We start from the raw sequence: 20,438 nt of genomic DNA, 5'->3' as shown, positions 1-20,438 counted from the left end.
TCCACACGCTTTCGTATTGCTCTCTGAGCTTCAAGGAGGAAAGACATTCTTCTTGATATGCATAATTTAAAGTGATTTTCTATTTCACACACAATCTCGGGTATTTTGTAGGACGATAAACTATTTCAACTTCAAAGGTTGACAGATCAGAAAAATCTGTCCTCATCTGTTCCTTTCACAATCTGACTCAGGAGGAATAACTGCTGCTGAGAATCACTAGTACTCCACAGATCTGCCCTTTTTCACCACACTTTTCAGCTAAAGCTACCTGGATTTTAGCCAGAAGATGCAATTCATGAAAATGAAAGCCTTGGGGCGGTGTGCAACAACCCACTGATTTTTACAAAATCCCATGGGTTCCACCAAGCATCGTTTGGTTTCCCAACAGTTTTCCCCATTTGGCAGTGGAGGAGGCCAGAAGTCAAGCGGAAGCAGCAGCCCAAACCTGTGAAGTGTTTTGGGATCACTTCAGCTCCTGTTCTTCACCACAAGGTCTAGCAGGCTCTCCTAGTTCATATCTGTCGTGGCAGATAAAACAGAGCTGAGCACTTGAGCACTATCATCTGCACTGTCTCATGGTTAACAGTCCACCCTTGGCATGTCTTGGGCATATGCCCATCAACAGGGGCTGAGTTTGGTCCCCATCATGATGCAGAGAACTGCAGGAGATTCTGGGCTCTCCAGGACCATGTTTCTTTGGGGCAGTAGAGTTGCAGCTGGTTGTGCAGTTTTGTTCTGATCCTTAACTGAGGCATTTTCTCTTTGTTCATAGGAAATGTTTTGCAAGTTTTCTTACCTCAGGGTGAATCAAAATGTTTAATTTCCATTCCAAGGAGGACATTTCTCCTGACAGTACATCCAGTACGCTCCCACCTAGTTTATGTTTTAAGTAATAACGCTTCTCAGTCTCAGCCTTCCTCTGTTATCTGTAGCAAAAAGGCTCCTTCCTTAATTCTGTCTCTGTATCCTCCTGCTGACCACCACTTTGCTGTGCCGGAGTAAGAGCGTGCAGTAGGGCAGGCATGCGGTCCTTTGCCTTCATTCATGACGTTAACTTGGTGGCATAGAGGAACCATTTACATCTCATGTTTCTGCTTTGCTGACCCTGACCAGTGCCTTTCTCATAGCGTTTCGGATTCAATGAGACCTTAACACCTTTAAATAAAACATGTAAAATACAAGCCCATAAGGACACAATTTTTTATCATGAGAAAGAGATGAAATCCTCATTCTCCTTTGCAGTCTTTTCAGCATCAGCCAGCTGCAGCCCAAAATTCCTCACCCAGTTTCCTCCTCCTCCCTGCCTTTCTATAAGTACTGCTACAAGTGGCTAGTCACACCAGCACCCCCGTTAACACCATCTGTTTGACTCTGTTGCACAGAAAGACAGGCGAAAGTTCTTATTGGAGTGGCCTGGAGTCTCTCTTTCCTGTTTTCCATACCGACTCTGATTATTTTTGGGAAACGGCAGCTCTCTAATGGGGAAGTGCAGTGCTGGGCGCTCTGGCCTGATGACTCCTACTGGATACCCTACATGACAGTGGTGGCTTTCCTGGTGTACTTCATTCCCCTGATCATTATCAGGTAAGCCTGGACCGCCGTCAGCAAGTGTGTGGTGAAAGCTGTCAAGTGTGCAATCACCTTAATGCTTTAATATCTGCTCATTCATTACGATTTCGTTTCCACACCTGCCTTATAGCTGCTTTGGTTTTTATCGCATATTGTATGGGTCGCTGTTCTTGCCCTGGGTGTTCTTCATGCAGTTTTAATAGCCAGAAATACTTTCTCTGAAAAAAAGACAGAATCTCTAAGTGTGTCCGCTTATCTCCACAGCTTCAGGCTTGAAACTTATCCTTATAAATCCAGTATAAATGTCTAGCTATTACAACAAAACATATTTTTAATAAAAGAACAGGAAACGACACTTAACACTAATTAAAATAAAATTAACTTAAAGTGCTCTCAAGCATCATAGTACTAGAAGAGTGTTTCTTCACCAAGATCAGAAAGAAATCTCTAAGCATTTGAAGCTGACAACCACTCCTAAAATACAAGCAAATAAAATTCTTCCTGTTTGGTAACGGGAAACCTGAGCTGCAAATATTTGAGACTGATTTGTCCCAAATCACAAAGACAATCTGCAGCAGAAACTGTTTTAAACCAGGGTCAACCAGTATGCCAGACTGTGCTTAATGATAAGTGAATTTTGTTGCTTCCCTCTGGGGTGCTGCCGTTAGCTGCTGTTAATCAAAAATTATCTAGCCATGAGGAGATACCAATGTAAAGGAGCAGTCAAAACCTGATGTGGTAGGAGAGTGAAGCTTCCTAACTGCCTTGGAAGGCTGCTGGTGGCAGTAACTTGCTGTCCGAGCCCTTTCCTTTCTTTCCCTTTTCATTCTCTTTCAGTAGCAAGGTTACAATAGGATTTCTTGGCGTCCATCTCTTCTTAGTAGCAAAGATGACTTGCAAGGACTCCTTTTTCCCCCCATAGTTTGGTGACACACTGCTTGGGCCGTGAGAGAGGAGGTATGTTTGCATGTCCCTTGGACATCTCTCTTGGACCATCTGCTTTTCCAGCAGGTGACAAGCCACGAGTCTCCATTAGCTTCCTGCTCATTAGCACCCCATGTGAGAGCAGGGGGTGAGGAGCTGTTCTTTTGTAGATGATGACAGGACTGGCTACACAAGCTAAGTAGTAAAGACTGTATCATGGTGTTAGTTCCTTTCCAGTTGAGTTGTTCCTTGAAGTTTCTTACTGCTTAATTACAGAGATTAAGTTCTGCAGCTTCTAGAGGCAACAAGTTTATCTCTGATAGAATCAAAACCACGTGGTGCTTGAACTCATCTAGCTGACTTTTTGATACATTGACCAGTGTTGCTCCCTAGAGAGAAGGGGCAATTTTTATGCTTTGTTCATAACACATTGGTTTGCTAAGCTTTCCATTTTTGTGCCAGATTGCTCAGATATAACAAACAAAATAATGACAGAAACTTAAAGAAAGGACATGATAGCAATAGAGAAAAACTACTCCCAGATTGTACAATTTCTCTTCCTTCCTAGACAAGATCATTTCTCTTTGTATGTTTTCCTGTCTCTTAAAACCAGCCTAATTTTAAATGAACTAAAAAATATTCTTGGGAATATCTAGATAAAAATGTGCATGGATCTGCAGCCCAGCACAAGCAGCAAAAATAATAAACACACAGAGAAGAGACAAAAAGTAATCTAACTGTGAAAAGAAATGGCACTGGAAAACATTGAGGCTGCCTGTTATTATGAGAAGAGTTTTGTTATGAATTTTCTCAAGCAATCAGGAAATTCTAGCCAGCATCTTCAGTGTTTCAGGAAAAAGGCCCATAGCCTGTCCAGTTATCAGCCATTCCACAGGTACATGAAACATCTCTTTCACACTCAAACTTACAGATTCACATGCTTCTATTACAGATCAGCCACTCCTTTTTACATGGCACATATACTTGTTTGGCAAGAAAAGTCAAGCCACATAGCAACAAATTGTTCAGAGCTGCTGACATTATGCTCCCCTCCTCCCCGTCAAAGCAAGACACTCAAACCAGATCAGCTCTGTGCCTTGCTTTACAGTAAACCCCCAGAAGCAAGAAGGCAATGAAGACATGAGGGGAAATGGAAAGGCAGTGAAACTGTCATTTCATGAGATTGCCCTGACAGCAGAGACAGGAATAAAGCATCTTAAAATTTTTACAGCTTTAACCTTAGTGACTTTCACACATGAAGTTTATGGCAGCACAGGAACTTAAAACACTGCCCTTGGAGCCATGGGGCAGCATGGTACTTGTTGCCTGCCCAAATATGTTCCTGGTTTCAGCACACACTGACACAAATGCTCCCATGTCCGTGTCAGCAGAAGTCAAATTTTTGACAGGTCCTAAGTGGTGTTCCGCACTGGGAGGAAAGAAGGCAGGTGGCACAGGGAAGGGGGTTTTTTATGTCCATTTATTTCTAGTTGTCAGTGATACTATTTTCTTCAGAACAGAAAGGATTGTCCAGAACCACATGAAAAGAGGATTACCATCAAGGCAAGGTCAGCAGAGACATTATGAACAAATGCCATGCAATTTGGAAAGAACTGGGTATTTTTCAGAATATTTTTTCAACTTTTAAGCATACAACTGAAGGTTGCAACTTCCCAGCTGATGCATCTATAAAGCATCTGTCAACATAGCCTCAAGGCATGACATCTATTTCTTTAAAATTTCTTGGCAGTCCAGGAGTTTAAAGCTAATCCACCTGATGTGCCTGCAGCATATAAATACTCCGGTAAGCAGTTTGCAGCTGAAGAACAGCAGGAATGGCTATTAACATCTGCAGGGACTCGATTCCTCTGCAAAAGTTTTGTTCCACCGAATACTTTCAGATGCACAGTAGGTTTTATGACAAACGAGATGCTGTTTTCATAAGGGTAAGTGAGAGAGATCACGTACATCGTTGTTGTGCGTTACTCTGTCAAAATATTAATTATAAAATGAAAGGTGGTATTTAGTAAATGAAGGCAGGCATTTTATGATTTCTTTTTAATTTAATGGCCTTTAGCTGAAGATGTTATTAAGAAAGGGCCACAAAATAATGATGCAGAGACGAACTGTAAATGTGCAACTGAAAAGTTAAGGATCAGTATCAAAGAAGCCAGGAATATGAATAAATCTCAAGCCAAGGTACATGCCACACTTACTGAGGAAGAGAGGCAGGGTGGCCATAGAGAAAGAATAAGACCTTTCTGCAATAATTTATTTTGTTTGCGCAGCTACTTTATTTTCTCTGCTGAAGCACTCTGATATAGCTGCATGGCAGGTGCCTGATGCAATGTGGGACACTGGCTGGCGGAGTTAATTCTTAATTAGTTCTGCCACCTGAATCTGCTGAAAACCTAACCTCTAGAGCAAAGCAGTTCACTGATGACAGCACTTTTTCTGGTGCATTTCATCCAAAGTGCATACAAAGGATAAAATTTTGCTTTTCAGGTGCAGGACTTAATTCCACACTAGATATGCTGCTTTGGCTGAGCAGTTTTCACTTGCTACAGTCCAGGTGCCATCATCTTTTAAGCTGCTCTCATCCACCCCTCAGCTCACTCGGCAGAGCTGATTTCATGTGTTCCTGACAGCCTGCAACTAACTCACAGGAGCTGTGTTATTCATAACACTGCAGCCCATGGAATGAATTATTTAGCTGATAAACTTATGCTCAGTTTGGAAAACCCTTCCCCCGACAAGCTAATCCCCCAGATGTAGTGTGAGCAAACCCTATAGTTTCCAAGCCAAAATATGAACCAGAATAAAACAACAATCTGTCCCTTTTTTTTCCCCCGTCCATATAAAAAGGCAATCTACAAACAAACCTGCAACAGCCCTGAAAAATTTAGATTCTTGGGAGGTCTGTTCCCACCACTTCTTCACAACTGGAGAATCAGCAGTTATCAAACAGCTTGTGGTTTTGTGGCGAGTTTTTTGTCTGATTATAATACCAACGAACAAGACCTGAATAATGAAAACAGAATGAAAAGCTGTGATTATATTTTTAACCCAGGTGTGTGCTTATCTTTGAGAGCTGAGAAAAGGGAAGAATATTTGCTTTTGTCATGCAAAAGCTCCCCTCCTCACTACTGTCTTAGTGTTGGACAGGGAGAGCAGCAGATCCTGCATCAGGTTCTTCTTTGTTGCACTTAAAAATCTGGCCCGTTCTTCCATCTTCTTTAGACTAATCTACAACTTTTTCTGCAGCTGATATTGTCAACCTACCTAAACCCAGAAAATTCAGAAAACTTAATTAGGCAATCTGCAGCAATTAGTTCTTTCCTATTCTGGGACAAGTGTCATAAGCTATGACCAAAGTCATTCCTCCTATGCCAAGATATGCCAAGAGAAGCTCAAATGGTACCTGTGACAGCTAAATACCTCTGGGGCATTGCTGAACAGAGGTTAAATATGGGTCAAATCAAGATTACGGACTTCTGTCGCGCATATTTGCACCTGGCCCCCTCAGGTCCTGTGACGGGGAGACAGGCAAGATACTGGGTTTCTGTTCTGTATTGTTACTCTGTGCCAAACCATAATTAAATTCTGGCTGTTGAGTATCCAGAAATACAAAGTCTTTTTAGCTGCTATTCATGATTGCCAAATATATTTTCTATATTTTAGCCTGATAAATGTAATACATAGACATTTGTCTAATATAATTCAAATTCAGGTAAAAAAAATCTTGCAAAAGTTCCTCTTGAAGCACAAAAGAAAAACAGAGGAAAAAATACCCATCTGCTGTTTAAAATTAAAACTACAAAGAGAACATTTGCTTTGGAGCAGCAGAAAAATAATTAGAAGGGAAAAACCAGAATCAGCAAAAAGGAAAAATATGGAACTAAAAACAAAGGCATTGCAATGAAATAAAAAATAGATTAAATAAAAGGTATTTCTCTGAATTCAATCAAATAAAGGGAATAAAAGTGCCACTAATAGAAATATCAAAGGTCATTTTTTGAGCTTGATTTAACAAGAACAATCATTTTTGCCTGAAGTTTCCATTTCGAAATAAAAAAGCTTAAAACTTGCACATATGTTCTAATATCTGCCTGTCTATTCACTTACCTGTTACACATGCCTACAATGGTTTGTTCAGATGGAGTCACAGGTCTTTTGTCTTTGGATAAATAGTGCTGTAAATTTGCTACCATAAAACATAATGCAGCTGCATCACTCTGCACAAACAAAGTACAAGGAACAATAGACAATGCTGGATGATAAATACAAGCAATTAGCAGGGAGCTTATGTGTACTTTTTCCCATTGTAAAAGCTTGTTTTACTGATCAATACTGAGGCTGGGTGGGATGATATCATATTGCAATCGCTTATGTAAAAAAAATAATCTGTATTTAAATGTGGGTAGATCAATAACTCTTATGATTGTTAATGTATGTCAATACATAGCTTTACCAGAAGACATTTTATTTTCCAAAACAAAAGTGACCTAGGAATTAAAAATAAATATGGAGTGGGACTATTCATGGTAGCATTAGCATAACTAACTGTAAGTCTGTTATTTACATGGACAAAGAATGCTGTAATTACTAATGGGGTCAAATTAAACAGCACCATTAACAGTGGACACACAGCTTAGTCCTTCAGAATTGGCATCAGGCTAAACTGGTTTTGGAGATGCAATGCATTTAATTTGCTGACTTACATCCGTAGTCTAAACCATATTCTTGTATTTTCCTGCCACCTCTACAGATGTGCACCTTATCAGGGCTAGAAAAATAACTGCATTTTCAGATCAACAGTGTGCTATTTCAGTCCTGTGATCTTCACAGCCTGAGCAGATCCTTCTGAAGGCTTGGATTATTTTTCCATCCAGGTTTGACTACACCATCTAAGCACACTCTTCCTTTTTTTTTAGTTTCTTACCTGCAAACAATAGGCCGCAGCAACTCACATGATATTTTAATATCATAGTATGCATGAAAACTACTACAGCACGTATTTATATAGCCCCCAAGAATCCCCAGTGAGGGCTGGAAGACCAGTACACTACACACTTAGAGACACAAAGAAACCTGACAACATCTGGATGTAATGAACTATGTATCATTTCAGTGGAGACAAGAACAAGCAGCATGCAGGCTTGTTGTGTGTGCTGGAAAATGAGGTTTGTGGCAATGATAGGCTTGCCATGCATGTGTGTATGGCGTGGTCTGACTTCTTAACAGTGAAGGCTGAGTAGCTTGATGTCGAGAGGAAGGAAACAGATTATGGTATGGTCAGAATGGTGCAGGCTGTTGCCGAACACCCTCCTGTCCATCTGAATACTAGTTGTCATCTGTTCCCCTTTACTCTTTGTTTATCTGCCACTTTGTTTTCCATCAAGTGGGAATTTCTTCCCACCCTTTGAAATGCCACCAACCACCATGTCCTCCTCCAGCCACCTCTTACAGAAAGAAAGAAGGTACAAATGCATTCTGAAAAAAATCTGCTTTTCCCTTGTAAGAAAATTACAGCTTCTGTTCCATAAGTGCTCTCTTTTTATTGTTGTGGCTTTGAATCACACACGCAGATGCCTTTTATGATCTGAAGCTTTGGATGACACATTTCTGGAAACTCCAGTTTGTTAGCTCCATGCCAGCATAGCTGGGGGAACGAAAAATGATTAGTCACTAATAAGATCTGGAATCCCAGACAGATCAAAGCAGAAAGGCATAATTGTAGTTGACAAAATGGTCACTGGGAAATGTACCTAGCATGACAAATGACTCCTCTTTCCTGACACCCACCCTGAGCAGCTTTACACCACCTCTGGTCCCCTCTCGATAAGGAAGGCTCCAGTGGATTTAGCTATAGAGAAAAGGAAGATGAACAGAGGCAAAAACACCAGTACAAATCCACTATATCGACAGCACTTTAGAAGCCATTGGATTAAACCAGGAATTAAATTTTCCCCTGGACTTCTAAAAATTAAGGATTCAAATGAAACAACATGTAATCTTATATGTGAAATGCCAAGTGAAGAAGACAGCTGCTATAACTGCATCTGGTGAAAGGGATGCTCCTACTAGACTCTGCAGCCAGGGGTGCAGGATTTCTGGGGTCAGAGGTAAAGCAGATGACGAGCCTGTCTTGGCAATTTAATCCCTGTGGCACTTGGCTGGAAGTAGGGAGTCTGAGTACTTAGTCCACAGAAGTAGGCTGACGCTTACGCAGCTTTGAATGTGTCCTGCTTGACACGTGCAGGTCTGCATCAGAGGCGGCATTGTTTCAACTGCAAATAAAAAGGTCAGGCTAGAGATAGCAGGCTGGGGAGAAAATAGGAACAGGACTTTTAGGAGCTTGCTGGAAATTTTCTTGAGATGACAACTATTATCATTATAATACATTCTTATTCCTTGGAACAATCAAAGGAGAAATGATACATGAATTTTCCACCATTGTCAGTATAAAGTACAAAGGAACTCTCAAGTGCACCAGCTGATAAATAAACAGGTTCTTGAAAAGCCAAGAGATAAAAGGAAAATGTTCAAGTCAGCTGCGAGCCATGCTGGACCTTTGAAGGGATTAAGGAGGGCAAGTTGGAGTCCACAGCAGATGCATGCAAAACCCTCACTGGGCGAGTACGCTACTACACAGCCCAGACTGCATGTTGAATTTCCAGCTCTCACCTATTGAGCCTGGAAACCAGATGGCTCAAACTTCCACAGAAAGGAAACCTTCAAGGCACACAAATACCGCCTTTGCAAGCTGTAGGAAAGGCCTGTATATCAATCTAAAAGCTCGAATAAGAACAACGTCTCTTCTGATAATAAAAATAAACCACATGGTAGTAAGACACATTTTTGTCTCTGTAAAACATACTGAAATAATCTCCCTAGTTGCACCCTTTGCACAGAGTCACCACTAAGGTTTATGACAATTAACGGTTAGGCTGCCCCAGGCTCCCCAATACACTGTGGTGTGTTGCAAACAGCACACAACAACTTCTGTTATGATGCTTGATTTTTACATCAGGATAACATGGCAACCTGAATGCATTAGCTGAAATATTTTCAAATAATTTTTGTCATCCTTAGCAGAGTAAAAAGGAAAACACCAGTCAAAAGTATGCTGTTGCTTAGTGATTTTAGCTGCAAGTTATGCACGCTTGCAGGAGAAAAGGCAGACAGAGCAAGGCCTCGTATTTTTTTTTATGTAGACTGCTGAAAAGGTAACATTCTCATCCAGGATGTGGGTTCAGACAGCTCTTTGGCTTGAAAGAATTATTTTTACCTATTCTATATTAAATAAATAAATTTCCAGATTTATTATCTCCTAGGGAAAGATCATAACTATTCAAAGTCATTGCAGACTACAGCATCTTTCATCTTTCCCATTAAATTTTATGTATATTCTCTTTTAATTATGCAAATTGTGGTGGATCTGGTTTTGAATCATCTAACTCCTCCCATATACCTGATACTCCTGTCCTGTCTGATTTTTGTCCCAGGACCTTAAGACCCAAAATTGAGCACTGTGGTATTTAGCTGCATTTCTCATGGATCTTGCCCCTGCCGAATTCTCCAGGGTACGATTTTATTCACCAGCTTCATACTCACCACATAACACCAAAACAGGAGTGTATACACAGCAAAACCAGGTCCCTCCCCTTGCTTTCCCCATTTCAAGGCTGGTGTCCTGAGGCTGATACCCAGGCAGATTTGGCCTCAGCTAGCTCAAAATCCCTAGTGAGCTCTTGCCTGCGAGACCTTGGCCAAATCACTGCATTCCTCTGAGCCTCAGATTTGACACCTGCAAAGCCAGGACATTGCTAACAACTTCCATGGAGAAAACTCTTCAGAGCTGCTTCTGAAAAGTACTATGAAAGAATCGTATTTTATTTATTATGGTTGTTGTCGTTGTTATTATTATTATTATTATTCCTATGTGGTCCCGTCATCTCTGTGAGGTCCTTACACATAGATAAATGTATTCATAGAGCACGAATGACAGGGATGTCAGTTAAATTTACTGTGCCTCATAATACCAATGACTCTTTCCCTTCTGTAGCATTATATACTCAATTGTGATTCGAACCATCTGGATGAAGAGCAAAGCTCAGACTGTCATCATATCCAGCTGCCCTGGTGAGTCTCAGCACACACGTCTCCAGCCTTGTGATTTGAATCTGGCTGGTCCCCCAAAATCTGGGAATGCCTGGACACGCGGTGTCGCATTGGGCCCCCGTCACTGTGGTGGGAATGGGGTTTCTGTAATTGCTCATTTATAAGTCTTCTCTACATTATTTACCTTCTTTCCTTTGACACAATATCTCCCTTAGAGCAATGATAGAAAACATCTGCAAGAAAATACTTTAAAAGTAAAAAATCCTTATTCTAGAACTTCGAATCCCTATTCCTAGAACTTCACGTATTTCTGGAATATTTTTTTGCTAGCGTATACTTATATAACACTTTTGCTGTTTTTTCACGTGCCCTTGCAAGCCTGGATTTTGGTCAAGATCAGAAATTCCTGGTTACAGAAAGCCATAAAATGAGCTGAACTTTCCACTTCAAGACTATAAACATTTCTGGACTGTTCTGAACTATTTCAGCAAAGAGCACAAATCATTTCAAGATTCTCACTTGTCAGCTGCCTTTCCTATTAGTTATGAAGAAAAGTGTGTTCATTTACGCTAATCTGTTTTGCAACACAACTGTAAGAGCACACTCAGTTAGTGTAGCCAAGTGGTGAGTGGAAACACACCAAATCATGGGGACCAAGTTGCTGATGCTTGCCTGAATCAGGATCATGGATCATGTCTGATACAGGAGGAAGTGTCCTAATGTGATGTTGCACATATTCAGATATCCTTATGTCATAATCTGACATCTGTCAACTATAATCTAAGATTTACTCCACCTTTGAAAAACTGGAACAGGACTGATTTCTAACGATCCTGCTTTCATGACATAACTAGTATCAACTAGTCTTGAAAAAAAAGTAATTCTTCTTGTCCAAGAGGAATATTCTGCTCTATAAGTCAACAAGAGATTTCTGTTAATATTAAGTATGGACAGATTTCAAAGCTCTAGATGGGATATTTCACTGATAACAAGCCCACATTAATTTTATTTACATTTTTTTCCCTTACATATTACACAGTCTTGAAATGCTGTTTTTATGAGAGGTGCAAAAAGTTGTGTACACAGAATTATTTCTAATTACATTAACCAAAATTCCAGCCCTAAATTTGTACTACAAGAGTTTAAAGATGTTTTGATAAAAAATGACCTTCTTGTGTATTCACTATAGTGAACGTAATTATTCTGACCCAGCCACATGAACAGCAAATTGACGTTAATAATGAAATCAGGCATATTATTGCAATCATGCTGGTACTGTTATTCAAATACAGAACTTGATTCTTGGAGACATTCATGTGACTTCAGAGGAAATGAGATCAACCATCCTTGGTGTGAGACTGAATAGGATTTGCTACTCAATTCAAGCCGCACTTCATCTCTGAAAAGCTAGTCTAACAGCATTTTGTATTTCATTACTGAGTCAACATGGAGAGTAAAATGCATGACTGATTATCCAAAGCATAAAAAAGAGTAAGAGGTTAAGGGAATGGAGTATGTAGCTTTTAAAATCCTCTGACTGAAATGCAGTTGAAAGTGAACAGGTAGTCTGTTTTGCCAGGTTTTTTATTCTCTCTTCTTAATTATAGCTGCCAGTTCCTTTCAGAAGATGTCTCCTATAACACTACTCTGGTTGAGTTTTTGTAGCAGTAATGGTGCATCATTTTTATTAGACTGACACAGCTGGGCACATAGGCAGTGGTTTTCCTGACTAAGTGATGAGGACCAGGAATACCCAGCTGCCAAAATGCTTCAGGAAGATCTCTTCTGCTTACATTTCCCCCTTTGATTTCGGGTGTGCAATTTGAGCAGGTTTGCAAGCGTCTGAATTTCACGCACTACGGAGCCCCTTCCTGACTCCAGGGAAGGATGGGCTATGTCTCCCTGTCCTGCCTGCGGAGGCACTCACTGACACATCCACCACCAGCCCTGCTCTTTCACTAGCTGAACGGTTCTTTCCCCAGGTGCCGAAACCTCTGTTGGCTACACCAGTCGTGGGTTCATATCCAGGGCAAAAGTGAAAGCGATCAAGTACAGCATCGTAATTATCCTCGGTAAGTGAAAAGCCTCACGGCTGGATAGTGAGGATGCTGATGTCAGGAAGCTCGTCCTCCTTAGCTCCCTCTGTCGTCAGCAGACAATAAAGTGCAGTAGACTGCTCGGAGAAGAAGCTTTACTTAGACCCCCTGACCTGCCTTCAGACCTTGTCCTTCCCCTCTCCTCTGGCTGATAAACTCCTATTTTAGGCATCTGACGTAAGCCTCAAATGAGATTATATGCACAGCCCCTCATGCACATAAAGAAAAGGAGCAACATTACCTAAAAGGAACAAAGGAAGGGGTTCTCTCCTTCCCATCCAGGCTGCCAAAAGACTTAGCAGCCGAGTTGTCTTTTAGGCTTAAAGACTATGTATGGCATGTTAGGTGCTGGGGAGAGAAAGGAGAAGCGAGGGATGCAGAGCAATTGAATTTGATGTCAGAAGCATGTTGTCTGCCGAGGTGGGAAGAACGAGCTCTCCTTTCCCAATTGGGCAGCAGATGACTCAGTGCAGGTGTCCTCCGTCTCCCAGGGAGATGACATTATTCTGGTGGAATTAGGAGGCTGACATTCTATCTTGATAAATAAAGGCAGCGTCACACAGAGCTTGTGATTAGCTGCCAGAAAAAGAAAGGCAGGCAACCGAAGCTATTTAATCCCAAGGGCTGACAGCCATCCTCTACCACTGAAAAAAGAGATTGGTCCTCTTTCCAATGCTATACAAAATTTGGACTGGATAATATTATGATAATAGCTACTACTGAGTGCTTAGCTCACTGTTTAGCGCTAGTGTCTGCAGACATGAGAGAGGCCAGTGTGATTTGCTCTTTTCAGAAGCCCGAGAACAGCTTCTCTGTGTCTGAACTTCTCTGCATGGCAATCAGAGAAAGCTTTTGTCAGAAACAACTAACATTGCAACGTCATCTGATGTTAAGAGCTTACCTGGATGTTCAGTATTTCAAAAGGCCTTGATAATACTATGGTTATGCAAACAGAATAAAGCACCTAACATTCATGGATTTCTTTAAAGCCACTTAAAGTTCTGCATAGTCAGTGCTATGATCCATACATTGACACTGTGTATTGCTGTTTTGCTGGTATCTGTGCATAGACACTGCCAGTTTGGTTACTCTAGAAAACAGGAGGGGAGTTTCCCCTCTTCCTTGCACGTTCAGTGAGCACTCAGCTAACTGCCAACGAAGAAATACTGATTAATGTGACAAGAAAGCAAGCACAAGGTCACTCTGCTGTCTCATTTGGGTCAGGGAGAGATCATGTGTCTGATTTCAGAGACACTCTACATTTGAACCTAGGTAATTATAGCTGCCTGTCCCAGCATTTCTGTGTAAATCTTGACTCAAAAGCCTTTATGAAAGGAGATGCCATAGAAATTTGCGAGGGACAGATTCATTCCCTATGCCTGCAAAAAAGGTATATCTGTGGCCTTTTTATTTGTATCACCTCTGAACAAAAGCAGGGTTTATGAACAATGCAGTCCTCTCTTCTCTTCCCCAAATTCATCTCTTAAGTTGCAGTATAGGAATTAGAGAATCTTCCTGCACACTCCATGCACATGCTACCGCCAACCACCACGCCAAATCACACGTTGGTCTGCCCTAATGTGGTGTGAAAGAGTGCTTTTCCTTGCTCCTGGGTATCTAAGAGCCCTCTTTTAATAGGTGGCTGTGACAGACAGTGCTGTCACAGAGCGGCACTTTGGCTGTGTGTACATTTAGATTGGCTGCTCACTCAGGGGACCATTAAAAGAGCGCTTCACTATAACTGATGATGCTTTAACTGGCTACCTATTTACCCTTTATGTGTTGTGTAGCGTTCAAAAGTGCCTCGATATGTCTAGAGGGAGCACTCTAAACACTTAGAGAAGCACACATAATATATTTTATGGGCATTAAAATAAAAATAAAGACAAATAAAAGCACAATCTAATAACTATTCTCTTAAATAAGACACTGAATAGGGAGAGATTTTTTTTTGCATGAACAAATATTTACGTGTTACAACAGCCTCTCTATATGTGTGTGGTTACCTTCTTAAATAGCTAAACCATCTAATGTCAAGCTCTTCCTCTCTTTGGCTGTCTTCCAGCATTTGTTCTCTGTTGGAGCCCTTACTTTCTTTTTGATATCCTGGACAACTTCAACATACTCCCTGAGACCAAAGAGCGCTTCTACGCATCCGTGATCATTCAGAACCTGCCAGCCTTGAACAGTGCCATCAACCCACTCATCTACTGCCTCTTCAGCAACCGCCTCTGCCCCCCTTTCGAGTATCACTCCTTTACTGTCACTCTGACTACCCCCTAAAAAGGGAGGGAACACATAAACATAGTCCCCAAACTGTCTACCTATTTTCTTCTGTTTTAATTCTGACTGTTCCTTATTTTCTTTAGGGAAAGAAGAACTCGAAGGCTGGAAGGGACTTTCCAGGACAGAAGCGATGTAAAGCAGGAGATGCAGGTCCTGTCCAAACCAGAATACATCTAGCACAGGCAATGCTCCTCAAAGCTACATTGTGACTTGCACCAAGGAAAGTGGAGGTACCCCGCAAGCCCTGTGTGGAGAGAGCCCTCACCTTGCTGCTGCTGAGCAGCACATGTATTTTGAATCGGCACTGCAGCTTCAGCAATTGCACACTGCCAGTGCCAAACTCAGTACAAGGGGTTTGCATGCCACTGTTGTGAGGGCTCACCTTGGCCCTCTGTTTTCAAGCAAGTTGTAATATAATGTGTACTCTGAACAGCAAAAAACAATGTAAATGGTGTTTAGTCAGTCTTCTCTATTTTTCAGGATTCACTAAAAGTCATATACTGTACTGTCTGGCTCATATAACTGATAAAGAGTATTTACAAGTAATTGCAGAGCAAGGACACTACTTAAAATGAAATTACAGGCACTTTTCCAACAAGAACACACCACCATCACTCTAATTATACCTGGGTTTCATACACAACCACTTACAAAGTCATAGTCAAAGAAGAGGGGACTGAAGGGCTGGGTTACTGCCTCCCACCTCTCCTGGTCCCACTTCCCAGCTCATGACAGCCCTCCCAGCCGCACCATCCCTGCACCTTGTCCTTCCCTTCACATGTGGTATTTCCCTGCAGTCCCACTTTTGCATATCAGTGGCACCCTAGGGTCCCTGCAGGGCTCCCACACAACACATCCAGACAGTCATTTGTTTCTGGGTTACTTTACTAACCGTTTGCCAGCCCCTCACAGACCCCCTAGTGCATCACCTGCACAGATCCTCGTGTGCTTCTGTGACAAAGGCCCTGAGCAGTCTTTTGGGGACCCTATGGGGAGCTGCCATATGGGACACTTCACTGGCTCAGATCAATCTTGCTGCCCACACAGCAGCATTTCCCTGGCTCGTGCCCTACGTGAATCACTCATGTTGCTTAAGTCATGCAGGGAATGATACACATCTTTAGACAACCTCAGAGCTGGAAAAAGACCCAAGTAACACCATAAAACTGAAATAATATTTAGAAAAAAAATTATGTGTTGATGGTCCAGTCTTGTAAACGCCTTGTGGGGTCCACAGAGCATCAGCCATGAGGCAGAGCTTTGCTGCACAGCACCCCAAGCAGTTGGGCATCCCCTTTCCCAACCCTCGGGGCATCCTTCCACCACAGTGCTCTCAAGTTTAAGGAGAAATGTTCTCAAGCAGGTTCAGCAGGTGAGTGGATGACATTGTCTTCAATGTTAATTTTGCCTCAAGGCAGCTTAAAGTGGTTGTATGATAATACACTCTAACCAGCTGTACGGCAAGTGTGTTTGTTTCCTCTCAGTAAAAAAATTGCATTCTTACTTAGGTGGATTCAGTTTAAACAGGGCTTTTTTTATTATGATGATCCTTTGCAATGAGTTTTTTCCCTGCAAAACAAGAATCTTTTTTCCTAAGTAGAAGATACATAAAATTGTGTGGCTTTATGTCCTCAGGAAAATACATAAGGTTTCTCTTTTTATTATGAAGTTCTGTTATGTCTAAATTTTGGCAACACCTTAATTAGAACCATGAATCTACACCAAATTTTACAGCAGCCACCTTGGATAGACTGAATATAATAACTAGACAACATTTTTTCCTGTGGGCATGTTACAGCTTTCCCAAAAGTGGATTGCTCATTTTAAGCCTCAGAATGATACAGATTTTGGTTTTTTACTTTTTCATGTGATACATATACACTGGCCCCTTACTTTTGAGCAGTTAATGGAGTTTGTAAATGTAACACCTGGAAATCAGATAAAATTTCTGAGCAGTTCTTTGATTTGTGAATTTAACATGACTCAATCCCACTAAAATTTAGTCGTTGGAGACACCGCATTAACTATCTCATCTAAATTAAACATATGCATGAGTTAATGTAAGACTCCAGCTTTAAATTAAGCCATTACCTATTTATTTTCAAAGAAACAGTCTTTTTGTTTCATTCATTATTGTATTATGTACCATTTACATGTTGTTCATATCCTTGTTCCTCTGGATGTGATTGCGATGCCCTTCCTCTTGTGAGGATCTTTCAGTTTAGATGGCCTCACACTACTTTTGTCTGCATCCCTTCCAAGCACTTAAATACAGAAATAAATAATTTACCTCATTTTCTATCCTGCTTTCTTACTGTGCAGGAAGCAGCATTTTACTACCTTTTTATATTCTCCAAAACTTTTGATGTAAAGAAACAGAAAAAGCTGAATTTTTCCATTAGTCTGGAAAACACTTGCATGGCCTTCCTTTGTCTCTTGGGAGAGAAATGTAAGGAATTTCAGCTGACTCCAGGAGGTTTCTTACTCTTATTCCATGTCTGCAACTTGCTGTACAACACTGAGTGTCTAGTTGCTTAATGGTGACAGAGTTGTTATGAAAGACCCCACACCTATGAGGAGAGGTAGCAAAAGTCATTGTCAAGGTCCGAATGCCCAGAGAGTCTGAATACAATAAGACAGTGGCACCCAGCCGGTTTGTCCCTGACAGCCCACGAGGAGCTGTGTTTTTCATCAGCTGTAGCACCTCAAGATGCATCTGCAAGATCCTTCTGACATCCCCACAGTAACCAGAAATATTTGTATGCATGACTATTAGGACATAAAATCCTGCGTCATGATAAACTCTTGTATGATTACAGATGCTCATCCCTCAGAGAAGTCACATCAAGCAGCATAGGACTTGGATAATTTTCAAATTAATACATTAATTCAAGAGAATAGAAGATATGTGATTTCTGTGACAGGTTCAAATAAAGTCCAAATAAGAAAGCTATTTAACCTGCTTTTGGACAATTTTTGATGTAATTTATAGCTCAATTCTCTTAGTCCAGGCTTCCACGCTGCTAAGAGTGTAAAGCAGTATTTTGTTTTTCATCTTGGTTTTGTCTTTGGAATTTCTGTCTCCTTTTTTATTTTTACTTTGAAAAAACTAACGCAAGAGAACAAAATTTAACATCCACCTTACTGGGTAGGTATACGCGAATAACGGAGTTTGGTATTCCACATTGGAACCATGCAAGAATAGCAAGGTAAAGCCTGCCTAGAAGCATTTTGCATCCTCCCGCACACTGATGACAGAACACTTAGAGGTGCAGACATTATCAGAAAAAAAAAAAAAAAATGACAGCCACTATCTGGTTGTTTGTGGGTTTGGGGTGTTTTTTGAAAGATACCTTTAATGGAAAAATAATTAGACCTTATTATATGATACAGATTGATTTGACTTTCATAGAGCAAAAAAAATATTACACATCTCTAAGACTTGCAATGAATGACAATCCATGTCCTACAAGTTACCTAAACATTTAAATAGGAATTGTTTTAGTGGGAATCAGGCACATAAATGTCATTACAGAAGTGGACTTACACAATATGTTTCTAGAGTACTGGCTATTGCAAGCATCAGAACCCTACTGATAGCAGTCTCTAAGGAGGACACACAAGCAGCAGAAGTAAAAGCGAGTCTAGTACTTATTTTAGTTCAAGTCCTAACATTTGAGTACTAGAAAGCTTTATGTCTATTCAGATTTCATATTTTCTTGATACTACAAGATGCAGGAAATGGGAAAAAGCCTCTCTCAAGCCACAGGCCCTTGTGCAAAACATACGAACAAATAACTCAACTACAAAAGAACATTTTCAAAGTGACTTTGACAGATGATTTCTCAAGATATGAGCACTTTGGGGTAACTCTGATCTGAGATAACTAAGAATAGTCTCTTGGCCCTCTCTTTGCAAGGGATACACTTGCTGGCAAGATGACTCAAGTTCTACACCCCTTCAGAAAGCCCTACCTCGCTGCTTGTGCAGATTTGTTTCAAACAAGAGCCCAGAAGGCATCCATGCTACCTGCCACTTCTCCTTACCCCTCACAAGGACTGCATGTACTCTTTAGAAATACTTGAAGGAAACAGAACAACTACAAAAGAAAGAAATTGTGGAAAGCACAACAAAAAAGTATATATGTACTGCGGGCACAAGTGCCTTCTTTCAAGAGGAATCATTTCACAGATAAATAAATGAGTCAGAAGCTATCTATCTCTACCTTCCAACCCAGAGCCTGGTGCTTACAGGAGCAGAGATTTTAGTTTATTCATCAACCTTGTGAAACATGATTGATTTAGAGAATAATTGCAATTTTTAGTGTAAGGTAAAATATGTTTCGTTTTCTTTAGCAAACTGTAATTTATTTTACACAGCGTTCAATGTAGATGAGCATTATAGCTGAATGGTTCATTAGATAATCTTTTGTTATGTTTGATGGCATCTTATTCTGAATACACATAAAATATGGGGGTAGAGGGTTAGGCATGAATTTACAAATAGACATTGCTGATTCCTCAGACTGAGTTGGTTATAGTGGTACGTAATTAGAAGCTTAACTGTTAATTTAGACTCAAGCGAGGCAAATGAAATGGGCTAAAATTCAGAAGCTTTAATAAATTCAATAAGAGGAACAAAGTCGGAGGCATGACACAGAAAGAACTGCATGATCTTCAGAACCTGAGCAGCAGAAATGTGGCGAAATGCACTGTGCTGTGTGCTAATAATCAATTACATCAATTACAAGAAATTCTGTTATGAATTGGGAGCTCATCAGCTGGAAATATCTGAAGAGAAGAAAACCTCAAGTGTATTTGTAGGCCAGATAATGCCTGGTTACTGACAGCAACATAGACGGTGGGGTCAGTGGGCTAACTATAGTCCCAACATGTATCTGGTGAAGCATTTGTCAGAAGACCTAGGGCTGTGCTAGTGTCATCGTCACCTTCTGTTGACATCACTCCACGCAAAACAAGAGAATGAAAAGACATGAGATTTGAGCTTGTTGGGATTAGTAAAATGGAAAGCTGAAAAGGAGTATTTCTGCTGCCTGTTAATATAAAGATGTCAATAGGCAAAGGAAGGAGAGGAGACAACTACTTAAAATACATGATAAATCTGCAACAAACCCCATCCCCTGGAAAAATCTCATCATGAATGAATTTGAGTAAATTCAGCAGACTCAATGATCAGCCTGCCCAGACCCTATTGCATGGGTTAGGAATAAGGTTTTTGGTTATAAGAGAGCCTTCCTAGTTTGTGCTATGGCAGTTCATCAAGATCTAAATGCAAGGCTAGGCAAGACTTTCTGTGCAAGCTTCTCAAGGGGACCAGGAGCCAGTTCCTCTCATTTTGAGTCATGCTAATGGCCATGCCTTTGCAATGGTCCAGCAAGGAGATCTAATATGGAGTGTCAGTGGTGGACATTCATTTGGA

At 40.9% G+C, this 20,438-nt stretch overlaps 1 protein-coding gene across 1 annotated transcript in view; it reads left to right on the top strand.

Annotated features, from left to right (window-relative positions):
• The window catches only part of NPSR1 (neuropeptide S receptor 1), a 57,723-nt gene extending 42,547 nt beyond the window's left edge, over positions 1–15,176 (top strand). The window contains exons 5-9 of the mRNA XM_086468162.1: positions 1,383–1,584; positions 10,562–10,638; positions 12,600–12,689; positions 14,779–14,959; positions 15,083–15,176. Coding sequence (XP_086324288.1) covers positions 1,383–1,584; positions 10,562–10,638; positions 12,600–12,689; positions 14,779–14,959; positions 15,083–15,176 — 644 coding nt within the window. The remainder of the gene's footprint in view (positions 1–1,382; positions 1,585–10,561; positions 10,639–12,599; positions 12,690–14,778; positions 14,960–15,082) is intronic.
• Positions 15,177–20,438: the final 5,262 nt, after the last annotated feature.

The sequence above is a fragment of the Leptosomus discolor genome, chromosome 7, assembly GCF_034619465.1.
Source record: "Leptosomus discolor isolate bLepDis1 chromosome 7, bLepDis1.hap2, whole genome shotgun sequence".
NCBI classification, from domain to species: Eukaryota; Metazoa; Chordata; class Aves; order Leptosomiformes; family Leptosomidae; genus Leptosomus; species Leptosomus discolor.
This window is presented reverse-complemented; position numbering and strand designations above follow the sequence as displayed.